The 18,621-nt window shown below is 29.0% G+C and overlaps 3 protein-coding genes across 3 annotated transcripts; 1 reads left to right on the forward strand and 2 right to left on the reverse strand.

The window, feature by feature from the left end:
• Nucleotides 1-327: 327 nt before the first annotated feature.
• Tsp_03226 (calcium/calmodulin-dependent protein kinase type 1) lies at nt 328-4,753 on the reverse strand. The gene is made up of 10 exons (XM_003379521.1): nt 4,668-4,753; nt 2,483-2,617; nt 2,348-2,422; nt 2,153-2,291; nt 1,980-2,103; nt 1,846-1,921; nt 1,640-1,752; nt 1,482-1,560; nt 1,340-1,427; nt 328-537 (listed from the first exon to the last, which is right to left on the reverse strand). The coding sequence occupies exons 1-10, from the start codon at nt 4,751-4,753 to the stop codon at nt 328-330; spliced, it is 1,125 nt and encodes a 374-aa protein (XP_003379569.1).
• Nucleotides 4,754-4,841: 88 nt separating this feature from the next.
• On the reverse strand, nt 4,842-5,165 carry Tsp_03227 (conserved hypothetical protein). Its single transcript, XM_003379522.1, has one exon. It carries the CDS (start codon nt 5,163-5,165, stop codon nt 4,842-4,844), a length of 324 nt encoding a protein of 107 aa, XP_003379570.1.
• Nucleotides 5,166-10,847: 5,682 nt separating this feature from the next.
• Nucleotides 10,848-11,672, forward strand: Tsp_03228 (AMP deaminase 2). Its single transcript, XM_003379523.1, has 2 exons — nt 10,848-10,965; nt 11,560-11,672. The coding sequence occupies exons 1-2, from the start codon at nt 10,848-10,850 to the stop codon at nt 11,670-11,672; spliced, it is 231 nt and encodes a 76-aa protein (XP_003379571.1).
• Nucleotides 11,673-18,621: the final 6,949 nt, after the last annotated feature.

An 18,621-nucleotide genomic window follows, 5' to 3' on the forward strand; every position in this document is an offset into this window, starting at 1 on the left:
ACATCGACAACAGAAGCTAAGAATTGCATTTGGAAGCCAAGTTACAGTCTGAAATTGCAACAACAACAACAACAACAACAACAACAGCAACAGGCGAACAAGTGAAATTGAAAAGCGAAGATCAATTAAAACTGGAAGGAAGCAATAACTGTATTTGATGATTGGTTTATCGAAATCTTTTCTGAAGTATGTGGATTAATAGACTTCATAATACTTTAAACAACAATATTCTCAAAATGAATCATCGAATTAAATGGCAAAAAATGAAAGAGACCGAATTAAATATACTCCGAAAAGAGCAAAATGTATTGTGGTGACAGAATCCTGTCAAGTTGCTGGACTTTTTAATTTTCCATCCGATTCTACTATTTTTAATTGATCAGTTTCATTGTTTGATTTTGAAGAATCTGTAGTCAACTGACTATCATCGACGGCGTGTGGAGGGTTTTTCTGTCTTTTATCTATAACGTGAGCTTCATCACGGGATATTCGTAATTGCTGAAGCATTCGGACCGCTGCTGCAGCATGATAAGCTTTCTGAAACATTTCGAATCATGAATAAAATTTTAAAAATTAAATTAACCGAAAATATTAACATTTTGCAAATAATAAATAATTTGAATGCGCACAACGGATCGTCGTTATTAATTTCACTTATGAAACTGGAATATATTAATTACATCACACACAGTACATAACATGATTTGATCTTGACAATCATTTATTTATATTTTAAGTGATGTGAGTGAAATTTTAATCAAAATCTTGAAGCGGTTTTGGAAAACTTATTTAAAAATACAAACTGTTTGAAAATTTATGAAAAAATATTTTAAATTCATTTGTGCAAACAATTTCAATTCATGTAAAATATTCTGTGTAATACCAACAACAAACCCCAGAGTGTTTAAAATAATCTGAAAAAGTTTTTATTTTTTATTTTAGTACTTTAAATAATTTTATAAGGCTTTATAACAAACAACAACAAAACATGCAATGAATACAAATTCATGTGCAAATTATCCTTAAACTTACAAAGAACATCAAGAAAAAATAAACAAAAAATTATAAATTTGCAAATGAATGGTGTGAAATTTTATTATACCTCTAAATCAATAAAACATGATAAAATTTATTATGTTGGAAAATACAAAAAATTACCAATTTACCTTTTTATATGTTTGCTTACTGTAGAAAGATAAATCGGTCTTGCATGGTGAAATGTATTAATAACAATGTTTGTTTATTGGTTTAGTGTGAAGATTAATGGTGCTAAATTTCTACACGTTTCTACATAATATATGTGCTCTCATAAAGATTACACGAAAAACTCTACAGTTACCTTCCATTGCTGACGAACGGTAAGCTTTTTTAGTTTTTCGCTCACTGAAGTATAAATGTCTTTCTTTGAAGCCGTGTCACCAGAGATCCTTAAATATTAATAAATTAGCTTCTTTTCCTTTAGCTCTCCGCGATATTATTACCAGGGATGAGCAAGAGCTTCTTTACACGTGTACCTGTGATCAGGATCAACGCACATTAAATGAGAGATGAAATCTTTTGCTGAAAGAAATTAAGGATTTCAAAATTATTTTGTTTCACTTTTCTTCCCTTAATATTATCACATTTCAAAATATTTAACCTGATTCGGAAATTTCATCCCAATAAGGCGAATCAAATTCATATTCGCCTCGCATTATTTGAGCAAACAAGTTGATGTCATTTTCATCGTAGAAAGGTGGATAACCGCATAATCTTTAATGAAAATTGCAGTGAAATTCAAATTGAATGAGTGAGTGTTTAACATTTAGCAGTTAAATTTAAATGCACAAATTAACAGCAGCTTACAGGATATATGCAATTACACCTATTGACCACACATCCACCGCTTTGCCATATGGCTGCTGAGCAAGAACCTCTGGAGCTGATAAATTGAAGATATGATGGCAATGTTATAAACAGCATATGCAATTAACACTTACCGACGTAACCTGGTGTGCCGCAAGCAGTTGCCATGACATCGCTTTCAACACTTTTTGAAAGCCCAAAGTCTGATATCATAATCTTTGAGTCTGGGTCCGGACTTTGATATAAAAGATTTTCTGGCTGAAGTTAAAAAATTAATTTGCAATATCGAATCATTTATATCAAATACTTTTATATCTCGATGAACAATGTCATTCATGTGCAAGTAATTCACTGCATCCAAAACCTGACGAATCAAATTGGATGCATCCCTTTCTGAATAGCTTCCCTTTGCAACTATGCGATCAAACAGTTCGCCTCCTGTGACTCTACGGAAATCATATATAAGCAAAAGCTAATTACTTTTTTTAAAAGTAAAACTTACAAATCCATAACTAGATAATAATTTGATTTGTCTTCAAATGTTTCAATTAGTCGCACAATGTTTGGATGTCGCAATCTGTAATAGATGCAATTTTATTAAAAATGAGGTAATCTATTTTTGACAGTACTTTGATACCTTGATAAAACGTTGATTTCATTTTGCATTGATTCTTCTTTGCCTTTAACCAGCTTTTTATCAATGCATTTTATGGCAACTAATAATCCTTGTCGAGTTTTCGATTCAGCTAGAATCACTTTGCTGAAAGCCCCTCTAAATAATAATAATAATAATAATTTGCATTCTTTATTTTAATCTTTAGACATTCATGAAATGAACGTTTAAAAAATTTAAAACATTTTATTAAAATGTGTCAAAAAGTGAGAAAGAATATTTTAAAGAAGAAAAGCTGAGAAATTCAAGCAGTAATTATTGCATTTTTGAATTGTTGAAATATCTTTGAATTTTATAATCTTTTTCTTTTATAATCTGCAGTATCATCGGATAATTTGATACCTCAGTGTTATTGTATTTTGTATGATTTGATTGTTTTTGACTTGATTTTTTACTATTTGTAATTTATTAAAACGTATGTTGCTATTTTAATTAAATGAAGCAGTTGTTGATTTTGGCATCAGCAACGATAAATAATTGCAAATGCTGGATGTGATAAATTGCATTAGTAAATGAATTTGTTTCAAATCAATAATCAGCAAGCAAATCTTTATGAATATGAATTATATATATATATTTGTGTGTGTGTGTGTGTGTGTATTTATTTAAACTTAACTTGAACATTTTACAACTATTTTAATTAATAAATGGGCTTCATTTTAAATCTGAAAAATCGAATACTAATAATCTGATTGCTTTATAATGTTATTGTTAAAATTTCAATTCTGATAATCTGCACTTAAAATCTCCCATTTCTGTTGTTGTTTGTACTGAAATATATTGCAGCTTCTCCATGCTTAGTTTTAATATCTTATATTTTTTGATAACATTTGATATAATTAAAAGAATTTTGCTGGAAGATCTACGCTGACTAATTAATAAATTATGATCATAAATGAAAAATGTTGAATGACTGAAATTTAAAACAAACGACATCCTGCAATGCATATAGTTTGTAAATAACAGAATTATTGGATTATGTGAATTAAAATAAGTGAAGTAAAAATTTATTTCATAAGTACTAAACTTTCTGATTTATTAGAGTTTGAGATGATTTTTTCATATTAATTGTTTGAATAAGCATGTATGAATTTCGTAAATTTCCATTTTTTTAATTCAGAAATTTTATTTTGAAAATGAGAAATTGTCATGCGTTTTTTGCAAAAACTTTAACTTTAATACTCATAATAGTAGTATTAATAATATTTACTCTGGAAATAGACTTCTAAATTTGATCATTCATTTGATGCACTTTAAAAGAGGGAAAAATTGGTTTTAATTTATCAATTATTGAAATGCATAAGTCAAGTACATCGACAACTGCTAATTGTACAAGTATTAGCAATATTGCATGCTAGTAATTATTATATTTAAAGAGATGCGCGCAGCCTTTGATGATAAATGGTAAATAGAAAGAGAGAGAGAGAGAGAGATGCATGTGATTGAAGTAGGTGCAATATTGAGAAAATAATTGGAAGCTGCAAATTGGAAATTCATTGACGTAAAGTAAATAAGTTTCAAATTTTACATGGTGAATCAAGACATTTTCATTTACATGTGAATTAATCATTGAAGCTATGCATTTTCAGCAACAGAATATGCGTTGAACAAATGCTAAATACAATGATAAAAGTTTTATTCATGTGTATTATTAATATATATAGTTTTAAGCAGTATAAAAATTTTCATTTCACCTTTTTCATCTGCTAAACGTAGACGATCTGCAGGCCGTTCTCAGCTAATTTATTCTTTAATTTTGCTAATAATTAACGAAATAGCACTACTTTATGATAATTGGTATGCATGAATTTCATTTGAATTCGAATAGTTTGAAAATTTTTTACATGAAATAAACATAAGAAAAATTAAATAGTGTATCTCAGATTCAAGGTGAAAATGTTAAAATATACAGTACAAAATAGGCATGTGAGCAAAGTATGCAAGCAATTCTTGAGAATAATTGTAATTGCATTTTTACACTAAAAAATGCTGTCATCTCAAGCAGTATATATATATTAGAAAATTACAAAACAATTACGGCAGGCAGTTTGTGATTAATGACTTTTATGAAGGCTATTTTTTATCGTTGTATAGAGTAGTAAAACGTATTATTATTGAAAATATATAATTGAATTAAGTAAGCACTTACGCTCCTAGTTCATGACGCAGATCGTATTTTTCACGAATATTTACGTAATGCTTTCTTTGATCTCGTTTTGTACCAAACAGTGGCATCTATGTTAAATGAAAAACGAAAAAGATTTGTACAAGAGAGAAAGTAACAGTAACTTACGATTGGGTTGGCTTTTAGTTCGCACGTAAATTATAATAAGCGTATCGATGATATGCGGATAAATTCGACGACACTCATTGACCAAAACAGGAGGCACGTTAAAGAAATTAACGCTGCAGACCTTATGTATAAATGCCTGAAATGAGAGCCTGTTGGGTAATCAATCATGATGCGGAGAAATTGGAGAGCCAAATTTAATTGATGCCCAACGACTGATACGATACAAGGAAGTTTTAGCTCGTCATCACCGTGGCAAAGTAACGCAAACGCAACTGTGAAATGGCTTGGAGTTGGTTGTGTTAGGAGGATAAAAATCGATACACCAATATTCATTATTGCATCATACGTTGTCATAAACTAGACAAACGAACATCATCCTCTATGCGCAGCATTTTCCACATTTCATCAACTCTTTTTTCAAACTTTCAAGTTTTCCTACTTTTTAAATTTTTTTGTGTGCATTAAAATTTTTACGCCATCCATGGTAGCTTTATGAAATGTTAATAATCTTTTGTGTGCAATTTGGTCATTTCAGTTTGCTTTTCAAGCAGCATTTTTACATTGCCGAAAAATCGAACTGTTCTTTTCTTCCCCCTCCCCCCCCCCCAAAAAAAATGAAATAAAATAGAAGAAAAATCATTATAAAATTATTATTACCGTATTCAAAAGTTTTACTTAATTATTAACAATGAAGAATGGTCATTTGTTACGACATGCGATCAATAAGTATGATGAAATGAGCTTAAATTGTTGTGAAAAGTTACCGAAAATAATGTTTGATTTTTATTTAGCTGGTAAGATTTATTGTTGATGAAATTGAAAATTTTGTTGTATTGTTCTTTAAGTGCAGGTGTGTGTTGAAGTAGTTTCTTTGAATTTGGAAGAAAATTGATTTTCCGTACAAAAAGCAGTCAGAAAATTGTTCAAACATTTAAACATTCACTTGTTGTGAGTTTGGTATTAATTTGGCCGATAATCTGAGAGAGATATATGCGGATGAAATAAAAGTTGATGGGAAAAGCTAAGTTTTTCTTTCTCACACCAATAAGCAGTTATAAATTTAAGCCATGACTATTAATTATTTCCGTAAATAGGGGAAACATTATGAGAGAAAAGAATAAAAATATTTTTTTTATTAAAATAAGATGAAAGAGAGGGAAAGAAGAGGTGGCGAATCAAAATGTTTTAAAAGAATGATAAATACATACGTACATGTTATAAAATGTGAAAAATGTTTTCCAGGCTGTTCGGAATATGGAAAAGCAACTTGATTGACTACTCTAGTCAATTGATTCATTAAGTAATAGCAGAATCAACGCATTGGTCGATTATGAGAAATGAAAGCTAAGCAAAAAGCATTGCATTCCCCTTCAAACGTTCATAGAGCCACTGGTGATCAGAAATTTCTTTGTCATCCCGTCACTTGTTAACAATATTTTCTTGCAATTTAACATTTTTCATTCACATGCGCTTTACGCAAAAGCTGAAATGATTTTGTTAATTAGAGAAAATTAATTAAAAATGAGATGAACAAGAAGAAAGAAGGGGAAAAGAGGAGACGATTTCATTTTCAAAATGCAATCCAAGCATGCACTTCTGCTTTGAAAATAAATGCAAAATGACATTGTTTGCAATGGGGGTGGGGGGGGGGATAAATGCTCGAATTGTATTATTGCTTACAGGCTTAGGTTATTGCAGAAATTTGCTGTTGAATGTGAAGTGAAATTCAAATTTTGATTTTCAACTGATTCATGCTCAACGTGTTGTACATATCATCCATTTCTTTCATGCGTTTATTTAATTATTTTACATTTTTAATTTTGTTAGATTTTCTTTTTTGGTCATTTTATAATTTAAAATAATTACTCTCTTGGTAACAGCATGGATGAAACGGCAGTCATGTTTATCTGCGCTTAATATGTGCTTGAAGTTTAACATGTTTTTAAATAAATTTTCACCCATTTTTAAATTTTATTCGATTATTACTACTTTTATAAAAAATAGATGTTGAAATTGTTAAAAAGTAATCAAAATGTGTGCTATTTTGTATTTATTTAATTAACTGCGAGAAACGATGGTATTATTTAAATACTGTAATCGATTATTATTTGCCATTTGGCAGCTTATTTATTTCGTAATTCAAAAGATGATCAACTTTGTTTTCATCCGCTTGTCGTATATCGAAATGTAATTTTCAGATGATATATGAACTTAACGATAATTGAAAAATGTTTTCCTTTGGGCAATTTTGATATATATATGCATGCAAATATATGTGCAATTTAAATATTAATGGAACATAAGTGAAACAATTCAAGCATTAGCATTTATTTGTGCGATATGAGATTTTTTCCGTTTTTCTTTTCTTTCCTTTTCTAATTGTAATATATTTAAAAATTTATTGAAATTTGAACAAGCAGGGTGGGTGGTTGTAATTTGAATAGATTTGACTGTGCGTATTGTGTATATAGAACAATCGTAATGAGCAAAGCTACGTTGACCAGTAGCAGCGGCAAACTCTTGAAATAAACAGCAACTGTAGAAATGAACAAATGATTTATTTTAAATCTATACACTTTTGCTAAACACTTTGTTTCCTAAATTAAGAATCTTTGTATATAATAGCAGTGAATTCGGCAATGCAAAGCAAGCAATCCTTGTTACACATTGTTTCGATCGATTGATTTCGCGCATTCCAAAAACAGCCAGCAGCTCTAACAAAGTCATATTAGCAATACAGCATTGCAATATATGGTATTAGATGTTGCAAGTGAAACATTTCATTCAGACGTTTAGGGTTCAGAATTTCCATTAATCGAATCCATTACAACCTGGCTTTTATTTATTTATTGGTTTGTTTATTTTCTGTAATTATTGGTTATTTGTATTGTTGTATTTATTGGTTTTGTGGTTTTTATTCATTTGAGCATCTATTTTCTAAATAATTATCTTCTTTGACAAATTCAGGTGCTTCAATAAGTTTCACTCGAGCAGTTGCTGCTGCGTATATTTTTTTAGCTTTTTATCTTTCCTAGTTTTTAAGAAAATGGTTTGCTGCTGCGGTTAGAACTATTTAAGAAGTGCATATATCATTGTATATAGTTCGTGAATAATTTCATCATATAGAAATGGACATATCTCTCTCTGTGTGTTTGTGTATGGCACATTTTATTGTTGCAATTAAATAAATCTAAATTTTAGACAAATCCTCAGTTTTTAACTGAATTTTTTTTTTAAATTATTATCTTTATATTAAAATTTAAACAAATCAATTGTTGTGTGGAAAAGAAATTTATGTTACAAATATATATATATATATATGTATGTATGTATGTATATGTTTTTTACCTTGAAAATTTGAGTGAGATTGTCGTTGGACGAAAAGTTGAATGCTTTCTGTTTTTGTTTGTTTCTAAAGTAGTATTACATGATCAGGTGAAAGCGATAAGATAATCATTGCAAGGAAATTGAACATTTCGAATGCTCACTAAAACCTCAGAAGTATGATTTGAAATTAGCGTATGATTGACGAGTTGACTTTTGAGACAATGACGTATATAATATGTATGTACATATATATATATATATATATATATATATATATGTATGTATGAAGGAAGGAAGGAAGGAAGGTAGGTAGGAAGGTAGGTAGGTAGGTAGGTAGGTAGGTAGGTAGGTAGGTAGGTAGGTAGGTATGTATGTATGTATGTATGTATGTATGTATGTATGTATGTATGTATGTATGTATGTATGTAAGCTGTGTATAAGCTAATGTTCTTGAACGACACAAAATCAATTCAATTTCAGCTTTGATGGCTGAAAAATTTTCTTTTCATGCGGCAACTACCGGCAAGACGACGACGACGTTAAAAAGCGCTCCCAACGATAATTGATTGAACTTTGCATTTTTCAATGAGCTTCTCATTATTGCTGCTAATTTCTGCTTATCCGTCTATCTCATTTGTTATTGTTTTTCAGACATTGCCGCTTTTAATAAATTAATTTGTATATGTCTTTTTTTGTCATATTTTTTTTCTTTGTGGGAATTTTTTTTCAAGTGATACTGAAATTACTTTTTTCTTTGAGACCAGTTTCCACATAGCGCTCGCAAATTTTTTTACTACTTTTCTACTGTATTGCATTTCATCAAATAATATTTAAAAAAGCAAAAAAAACAAAATATGAAATACGTCTTGTGAATTGTACTTATCAAATATTTCATATAAGATATTTGCAAATCACGAATTCATTTCAGGCTATCAGTTTTTTTGTTCATTCATTTGTTAAATGCTATTTATTTATTATCGTTTAGCGAAACAACAGTGTTGTTTTTTATTGAGTAATAAAAATCGATTTCAATTTCATTGATTACTTTCAAATTATATGCTTGAATTGGATGCTTTTGATTGATTTCTTCTAAACGCAACACTAAATATAATGGGAAAAACATTTCATGAATGCAGTTCACTTTAACTTTATGACATTAGCAAAAGTGGCTTTACGCTTCAATGTGGTCCACGCCCGTTGCTTCGTTGTTCAACGCTTTGTAATAATACATCGTTGTTATTGTTGTATATTTCAACAAATGATTGCTTCACAGAATATTTGCTTCACGTATTTTGCTGTGTCTGCTTTGTGTTCACTGCCCACTGCGCCAATGATGATCATTATTGCCAACATTTGGGTTTCAAAGTGTTGCTTGCATCAACATCGTCAAGCAGTTCATATGCATTTCTAAGAAACCGTTGGGCGAACAAAATTTAATCACTCGTTTGTTCAAATTTCTGTTGTCTGCAATAATAATAACGAAAATATTACTATTTGTGGAAATTTTCACGTTTCACAAAGCATTCTACAATGTGCAATTTTAGTACAAGAGAAGGGTTCAATGAAATATTTCCTGGAAATTTATTTAAATTAAATTGTCTATCTAGCTGTTTTGTAGTTCTGTTTGAATACTAATTTTGAAAAGCACGTTTAAAAGTACTTCTGTATAATAGAAATTTTTTTATCAAAGTCGGTTACCTTAGAAACTCGGGTTTCAGTTATCGTCCATTTTGAATGATGCGCTTTATTACTAATGTAACAGTTGAAAGCAAAAAATTGCAAACATACCTATAAATTATTAATTATAGTTGAAAATTATTTTAATTTTTTTTCAATTTTAATTTCAGGGAACGCTATTTGATTAGGCAATTAATATTTATATAAAAAGTTTCATAGTTATAATCAGATGACAAGGGGATTTGCGAAATTGTACCGTTCTCATAGGGTTAACTAAATCTTTGACAGATTTAATTTGAATGGAATGAATTTTTGATAAAAAATTTATGCTTTCCTTCATATCATGAGGAAATTAATTCAAAGAGTTATGCAATAAATAAAAAATTGTCACTGAGATGATAAATTGAATGAATGAAAGGAATAAAATTAATGAAATTCTAAAGTAAAATATTACATTTGAACTTGAAAATAAATAATTGTCCATTTGAAAGATGAAGCAACTTATTCTCAACTAATTAATAATTAAAAATATCTCTATCTGAAGTTTATAATATGAAAAAATTTCTATTTGATGTAATTTTTGAGTGTGCGTTTTGTTAATTTTTTTTATCGCAAATGCATGAAAAATTTTTACATTTTGCTTTGTTTGAAGAGCAAATCTTCAGCTCTCTAGTAAAATAAATATTTGACGCAATTTCTCTATTATTAATTTTGAGAAATGGAAAAGAAAAAGAAAGCAAACAATATTTAAAAAGGTTTCTTAATATAAATTTTAAAAATACCAATGCTTTGAGAAAAAACTTGCTTGTGTCAATGCTTCATTTCAGTCATTATTACTGAAAAGCTGTTTGCCGAAGTTATGTGCCATTTGTGTGTGATTTTGTAAACAATGCTTTAATAAAGCAGCCTGTTTCATTTTCCAGTTTATCACGTTTTTTTATCACTAACTTGTATATTATAAGTTGTATAAAACTGAAAATTATAAAATACAGTAATTTTTACTGTCAGTCATTACATATTTTTTGATAAATAATGAAACCTGGTTATCAGCTTTTGTTATTTTTCCTGTTGTTTTATTTGAATATTATTGATTATACAGTTGAAAGTCCATTGATACAGAAGCAAGCAAGCGACATGCCCTTACAAGCAGGTAACCCAAAAGAAAATTTAAAACAAAACTTTAATAATAATTAGGTACAATTCCAAAAGATATTTGTTAAACAAAGGTGTACTCTTTGAAAGTTGAGTCTTTCTTCAAATTTCTAATGTCACATTTAAATAATACTTTATTGTTGACTGAAAATTGTTTGGATAAACGAATAATTTTTATGATGCATTTTAGTGAGAAAGTAAAATAAAAAAAATAGCAGAAAATTTACTTCATAAAAGTTATTCAGCTTAAGGTGGTGCTTTGAAAATAAGCGAAGTATTTATAATTAATATACAAATTTGAAGATGAATAGGTGAGGCAGCATAATTTGAATTAAAGCGGGAAAACTGTGCAAACAACAGTGACTTCACTAGAGCATGACATTAAGTTAAATTTCATATAATTAAACACATTACCAAATGGCATCTTGAAATGAGACGACATTTTAGGTGTTGAAACGAAGAGAATGAAAAAACGACTGTATCCATACTATGTTTGGAATTCATGGCACTTTTACCCTTGGGGCTGGTGGCCATATTGGTGGTGACATTATTTTAAAGTCTGCACAAAAAGACACTATTTAATCATTTTCAGCTAATTTGACCAATATTACAGCAATTATGTCGACATTAATTAAATGTGTTCACATGATTAGAATGCTTTTTATATTTCAAAACAACTTAATGAATGATTCCGAATCATTTTGAACGTGCGACATCTTTTTTATTCATTCTCACAACGTAGTTTGGCGCAAAGTTTTCCAACTTTTATTTCAACTTCACATTAAAATATTTTGCAAAGAAATTTTTAAAATTAATGCGCATTCTTCTAAAACAAGCACTGAAATGCTGTACTGTGATTTAATTTTTACGTGTTGAGCAGTTTCTCAACTCTCCTTTCAAAAAAATCATTTTTATATCAGAATTGTACTTTGGACATATATGCGCGTTGAAATAAACATGAATATTCATTATAAAAATTACAAAAGCATGTAATTTGAAATTAACAATAACCAAAATTTAAACTTTATTATCGCAGTGTACGGTTATGAAGCAGAGCCGCAATGTTTTGCCTAATTAATTTCTGTGAAAAAGAATCCAGAATTAAACATTCACTTTTAAAATACTAAAAATGTAATGGAATTTTTTTAACAAACAAATTGTACTGGAAATCTACTACAATAAGTCAACCGAAGAAGTAGTTTTGCGATGATTTCTTTGAATGCTAGTCGACTGTGACTTTCTATATTTGGTAAGCTATAATTTATTGATAGACATGTACTCTTGAATTTATGTAATACTTTAATATATTTAACTGTTTGGAAGGATTTTTCAACAGTAATTGAAAACCAACCCAGTTGGAATCGTGAAATTTGAAATTTTATGGTATAATATAATATCGATATTTTAAAAGTCATTATTTTTGTATAATCAGCTTTTTCATTTTTTTATGTAAGTGTAATAGCACATTTTGTTAAAGAAAGGGAACATTTTATTACATATAAATAAATAAATTTATATAAATATATATTCGTTATGGCCATACAGAAATGTTTAATCACTACAGTAGTGTTAGGCCCATAATCACTTACAAAAGTTTGCATTTTTTACGAGCACCGTATATTTTTTCAAATAAAAAAGAAGTGTTTCTTATTAATACATATCAGGAATAAAACTTTGATTCAATGAAAGATGAAAATTGGGATCATCGTTGTGTATTGCTTTTACTTTTTTAATTGTTCTCAGAGGCAGCAGTTTAGCTTATTTCAAAGTTGACATTGTAGCTAAAAATCAAGACTGTACTTTTACTATTAGGTGGCTTTGTGAAGTGTAATTTCGTAAACAGCAAGGATATTAGCCATAAATTGAATTTAAACATTTCTACTCATTTCACACAATTCAACGTTTCAGCTTGTTCATTTTAATCTAGGCTCTGAATGTTGTAGTGGTGGATCTGTGGTGGGTTGATTTCAATCTTGCAGCACAGTGTATTATCACCCTCGCTCTTTTTATTTTTGGATATTATAATTAAAAGAAAATTTAACTTTAGTTTGACAGTTTTCCGGTCTTTTTTCAGGTGTCACACATTATGAACGGAATTACTTTGTTGTAGAAGTTTTTTGAGTGAAAAGCAATCAGTGTCTGCTTGAGAATTCTTCTTTTTCTTCGTTCATGTTGTTTCTTCTTTTGTTTTATAGCGCTTAATTTGATACATCAACGAATTGAATATTCTTTTTACCATTTAATAATTTTCAAATGAGATACAGTCTGAGCTGAGCTAAGATTGTTTCAAATACAAACCTGCATGTGAGAAATGCGCTATGCAATGCTGATCTTAGAAAATGCCATCTTCGGCATGACTTTTATTAAAAGTTGAAATCATCAAGTAATAAAATTGATAGTTTAGATTGCGTGATGTTACACTCTGTCTGGAAAAAAGTGTTCACAAAACCACATGTATAATGCAACAAGTACTAACAATGGCGATTGTTAATTCGGCCTGTAAAATAAACAGTTCAGTTACCATAACTACAGATCTTTTGTTTTGGTGCAGTCGACAATGAACCGTCACAAACATTAAATGTTGCCTTTAAACAAAGTAAGTATACACATTTATATTTGGAGCTAGTGTTAATAATAAACGTAATTGCAATCACTTATTTACTATTAAATGTTTAATGGTTATGATACGTTATTTTTTATTTTGATTTCTGAAATAATTTTGTAATTCAAGAAAAATTTTTATATGTTATTCGTGTGAAAAATTTCACATTCACAATACATAAATTTTTAAAATGTTTATAAGAAAAAAATGCGAATTTGCTTTTTCCTTCGGCGCTTGTAATTTTAATTTGATTAATTTCAGTTTACAGCATCAACATTTAAGTTTTTTTTATAAAGTTAAGACATTTGTAATGTTCTGTCACTTTAGATACTGACACATTAGATTCTCTTTATAACTTTAATTAACAATACAATACACAACAATGCATACAATACTACTACGTTAAAAAACTATCTTGACGATCTCATGAAATCTACCGTATCTTCAGTTGAATTTCGGGATACAGCATGGTTAATAATTTCGAAATGTATATGTTTAGAATGGATGGGATGTAATTAGAAGATCGATGAAAAGTAAATGGCAATGAAAATTACTGCGAACTTCTAACACATGATGGCAAGGAACTTGCTATTTGAGTTGATGATAACGAACAGTGTTACAAGCTGCTAACGGTGATGTGAAATCAGTTTAGAAAAAGAAAGGTAAGACTGAAAAAATGTGAATGCTAAAAGAATTAAAATTATTAAAAAAAACAGTACTTAAGGCACTTAAGTACAAATTTATAAACGTACTGTAATATTTTTGTAGATATATATATATATATATATATATGAATTTGGTATATTATAAATGATAACTTAAATGTCGAAAAACTTCATCTTGTAATAGGATGATCAAGGAACAATTTAACAAGGTATTCACTCTGAAAACATAAGCTGAGAACTTTATCTGGTTTCGCATTACTGTACATTTGTAACTTTAATATGTATGTATGTTTATATGTATGTATAATATTATGGGAATTGATATTGAATTGATTTTGCCGATTCTAATGAATTGAGTCTGCGCATGTAATTATTCAGTGTATGTGTAAGTACGTTATGACAAATATTTAATGTATGCATGAGTAGTGTAATTGAATTTCAACTTATAATAAATATTCATTAAATTTGAATTTGTTCACTTGAAATTTTATCAAACGTCTTATATTTTCTGAGTGAAATACCTATTTCCTATTTAAATTAGTTAATTTTTTAAGTATAACGGTACTGAATTGTAATAATCTTATTTTTTGCATTTTTTAAAATTCGTAAATTAACTGTCGTATTAATAAATTTCAAATTTTGCGGTTTTTTGTTCATCAGTTCATTTTGCAGTGGGAGAGTAAAAAAATTCTTAAGTACCTTAAGCAGGAAGCATTTAGAATTATTAAGAAATTTAATTCGTTTTATCTGCTACATGTTCAGTTGATGAGTGTCATCACAGTTGTACAATTAGTATTTAAATTATTTAATACTGCGAGCATTTGAAAATGCAATTTTAGTGTATTCCATTAGAGAATAATGAGAATAACAGAAGAGAATAATAATGAAAGCATGAACGCGGGTAATTTTTTTAACGCATTTGCAAAATTTGGTTGATCGTCAGATTTTCATTCTTGTATATATATATATATATTCTTTGGAATGTGATTTGTGTTATAATAAATAATTTTACTTCAGAATACAGGTTAAGTGATGCTGAATTGAAATCTTTTGAAGCTTTTTATGTTTGTTAATAAGAGCCGTAAATTTTTTAAAAATTACAGGAGTATAAGTATTTATTTTTTGCCGATGTAGATTTATAAATCTGTTTGAACTGAAAACTGCAAGTCTCCATGTTTAAAAAGTGCACGGGACGTTAATTTTATAGATGTTCAAAGTAATATTGTATTGTCGAGATTTAATCGACTAGATTGATGAAAACGTTATTGTGATTGTGAAAATGCAAAATTGTATTTTCCTTTGAATAATTTTCGGAAATGATACTCCATTTATAGCAGCAGCATACTTTCAAATTGTTTATTTATTGATTATTAGTGAAAAATGCGATAGTTTAAAAAAGTATAAGAAGCACTGATTTATGAATGATTTTTATGTATATATTAAAAATAATTTGTAATAGAATTTTTGTTGAGTAGAATAGTGTAAGTTTCGCGACTGTAAAGAATGGTGAAATTTTAGGTCATGTTTGAATTCTGTTACTGTTTTTGTTTACCTAAAAATCCTGATTACTGTGCGTTCTTCACTGTCAGTAATTTTTTTGCATTTGAATTCTTTTTTTGAAAACATTAAATTTGATTGAATATTGTATTAAATTGAAATGGAAATTTTGTTTCCGGTTATGTGGAGAAAGATTTTTCAAGATAGAGTAAATATGATGGTAATGAATCAATTAATGGTTAATATATTTTGTTCGAAATGAACAGTAAATTTTGCGGATGTGCTGGTGTTGTTCAGTTGAATTAGGATTAGTTAGTTTAATTTTTGCAAAGAATTTCTGCAGTCCGATTACAGAATGAACAAATGGAATGGATTGAATATGATAAGCTTGTGTGAGAAAATTTTCATCTGCTGTCATCACATCTTTCTTGTAACATATACATATCTGTGTGTGTGTGTGCGTGCGCGCGCATTTGTGTCGGCGTGTATGTATGTATGTATGTATGTATGTATGTATGTATGGACATTTTTAAAAATATAGTCTGAATGGTCGTTGGAAATGGCTTTTTTACGATTGGAGGCAATTGTCAGAACCTGCTTGAACGCTGAAGATTACTTCCTGCGCATTGGGAAGAATTTTTCGCCTCGTTGAGTTGTGAGTATTTTAATTTTCCTAATTGCCGATCGTTGGGTTGATCCGTTGGTTGTTGAATCGATTGATAAAGTGGCTTGCGGCGGCGGTGAGCCAAGCAGACTAAGGATGATTGAATGGCATTCTTGTGGTTCGTTTCGCGTCATCGATGAACCAAAAACTCTAGCACTTTTTGCACAACAACCAAAACATCATCCTCATCACATCATTACCAGTAACTGACCAAATTTAACAATGACAACGGCATCACTAGAAGCATTTTACTAATTCACTAGAAATTTACACCTCTCGAGGATTTCTCACAATAATTTGTGATTTTTCTTCATCATCATCATTTTCTTTTTCTTCCTCATTTTTTGCACTGCTGTTATGATCGCCATTGCTACAGTTTAATTTCAATGTCCTTCACATTACAGTCTCATCATTCACCGTACATGATTACGTCGTGCACGCGTCATTTATAAGAGGTATTTTTACTTTTAAAAATACAAATAAACGATCATTTCATCATTATATTTATTAACTGTTCGTATTTGCTGTCAATTTAACCATTTTATTATCCCTCACATGTAGTATACCCTAAATGAACATTCAATGCATGTACATTTTTTTCAATTCCATTTGCAGAGTATTAATTTAATTTAAAAAATTTACCGTTTTTTTCAAAATTTTTCTGCATTATTTATATTGTTTTTCTTGCTTTTCAAAACACTTATGTACAACCTGTTTACAACAATATCAGTTTGTATATTGTACAATTGTTTCATAAAAATACTGTTTTTATTAATTGAAAGCATCGCATTTGGTATGGATTATTTTCTTGTATGTTGTATGATGCAGTTTTTTTTGAATTGAGTCCATTGCAGATTTTTATTACTTGGTTAACTGGGAAAACTTGCAATTTTTACTTTTTAAGTATGATGAACGAATTGAAATGTTTTGTAATGCTGCTTTCTGAACCAGTAGAATAGTGTGAAGTATTATGCTCTATAATATAGTATATGGATGTGTACGATTTTACTGAACAATTTTGTGAAGATATTTTGCTCATTAATTCCTGAATTCATTGGTTTTTGAATTAGTTTGCAAAAGTAACAAGCTATATAATTGTTGTCCGTTTACAATACATCTGGCATGCATGTGAAATATTTGGAATAATCGTGCATTGAATAGGGATAATATTTTTGTTGTGTTCAATTATTTGCAAGGAATTTTATTTGAAATTTTTTTGGCAGTGGAATGAAGAACAGTGTATGGAAAAAATTGCAGACAAATATTTCGTAGCGTTTTGCTTTTTTTCGAATAAATTTTAATCCTTGTGCAATATAATATGCTCGTTTGCAATTTAATTGATTCGTTTTAATTATTATTAATATTATTGAAACATATAGGTTTGTTTTTTTTAATTTTGAAATTTTTGCTAGGGTTTGTTAGCTTAAATTTTTGAACAACAGGAAGCAAGTTATTTTTTTGCAAGATTATGTAGAATTTCGATTGCAGCTTTATAAACGTACATTTTGAAAATATATTGTGAAGCATTTTTTTAGAAAAGAAGGCTAAATGAAGTTCAGGCACTTTGCACTGTCAAGCATTTTTGCAGTTGTTCAGATCTTCAAAGTCAATTTCTTCTAATAAAAAGGTAAGCATTTTGTGCATGATTATATTATATATTGCTTTTGTTTTTCCATCTGTTTCCAGTAGTGTTGAGAGTTGCAGTTTTAAGAGAAAAGTATTATCAAAAATTTTTATTTATACAGTTTTACGTGTTTTTCCTTTGAAAAATTGATTTTCATGGAATGGTCATTTGTCACAATCAGCAAACATTTAACTTTTGTTCTTGTTGTCGAAGCATTATACAATTTATTGCAGTATAGGTTTTCAAAATTTGCATTTTGATTATTATAATTTGACACGCATTTAGCTTTTTTGATGAGGGTTTTTCTGCAAAATTGGAACTATTTCTAGTCATTTTTTGCATAGTTGTGCGTGAAAATTGTTCATCAAATCAAAGCTTTTTCACTTGTTCATGATCTTTGCATTTTACAGAGAAAATATCTTCCAGTTTTCTTAAATGATATTGTTCAAAGAGTGTTTTGTGGTGAAGTTTACGCGTAGGGCTCGAATTACATAATATCATTTTCTTATTGAATATACTTTAGTGTATGTGCGTCTATATGAATGAAGAATATGTGTATATTTTTTTTCTTCTTATAATTCAATCTGTGATTTCATTTTTAC

Source organism: Trichinella spiralis (assembly GCF_000181795.1).
Source record: "Trichinella spiralis strain ISS 195 chromosome Unknown Scfld2, whole genome shotgun sequence".
Classification (NCBI taxonomy): Eukaryota; Metazoa; Nematoda; class Enoplea; order Trichinellida; family Trichinellidae; genus Trichinella; species Trichinella spiralis.

What these genes read in the sequence shown, in the direction of transcription:
- Tsp_03226 (XM_003379521.1), bottom strand. Translation starts at nt 4,753, where the DNA reads ATGCCACTGTTTGGTACAAAACGAGATCAAAGAAAGCATTACGTAAAT. An exon ending in GAAATCAACGTTTTATCAAG is followed by an intron (nt 2,423 to 2,482) that starts GTATCAAAGTAC and finishes CATCTATTACAG; the next exon opens with ATTGCGACATCCAAACATTG. An exon ending in CCGTTCGTCAGCAATGGAAG is followed by an intron (nt 538 to 1,339) that starts GTAACTGTAGAG and finishes GAAATGTTTCAG; the next exon opens with AAAGCTTATCATGCTGCAGC.
- Tsp_03228 (XM_003379523.1), top strand. Translation starts at nt 10,848, where the DNA reads ATGAAACCTGGTTATCAGCTTTTGTTATTTTTCCTGTTGTTTTATTTG. An exon ending in CGACATGCCCTTACAAGCAG is followed by an intron (nt 10,966 to 11,559) that starts GTAACCCAAAAG and finishes AATCATTTTCAG; the next exon opens with CTAATTTGACCAATATTACA.
- Tsp_03227 (XM_003379522.1), bottom strand. Translation starts at nt 5,165, where the DNA reads ATGACAACGTATGATGCAATAATGAATATTGGTGTATCGATTTTTATC.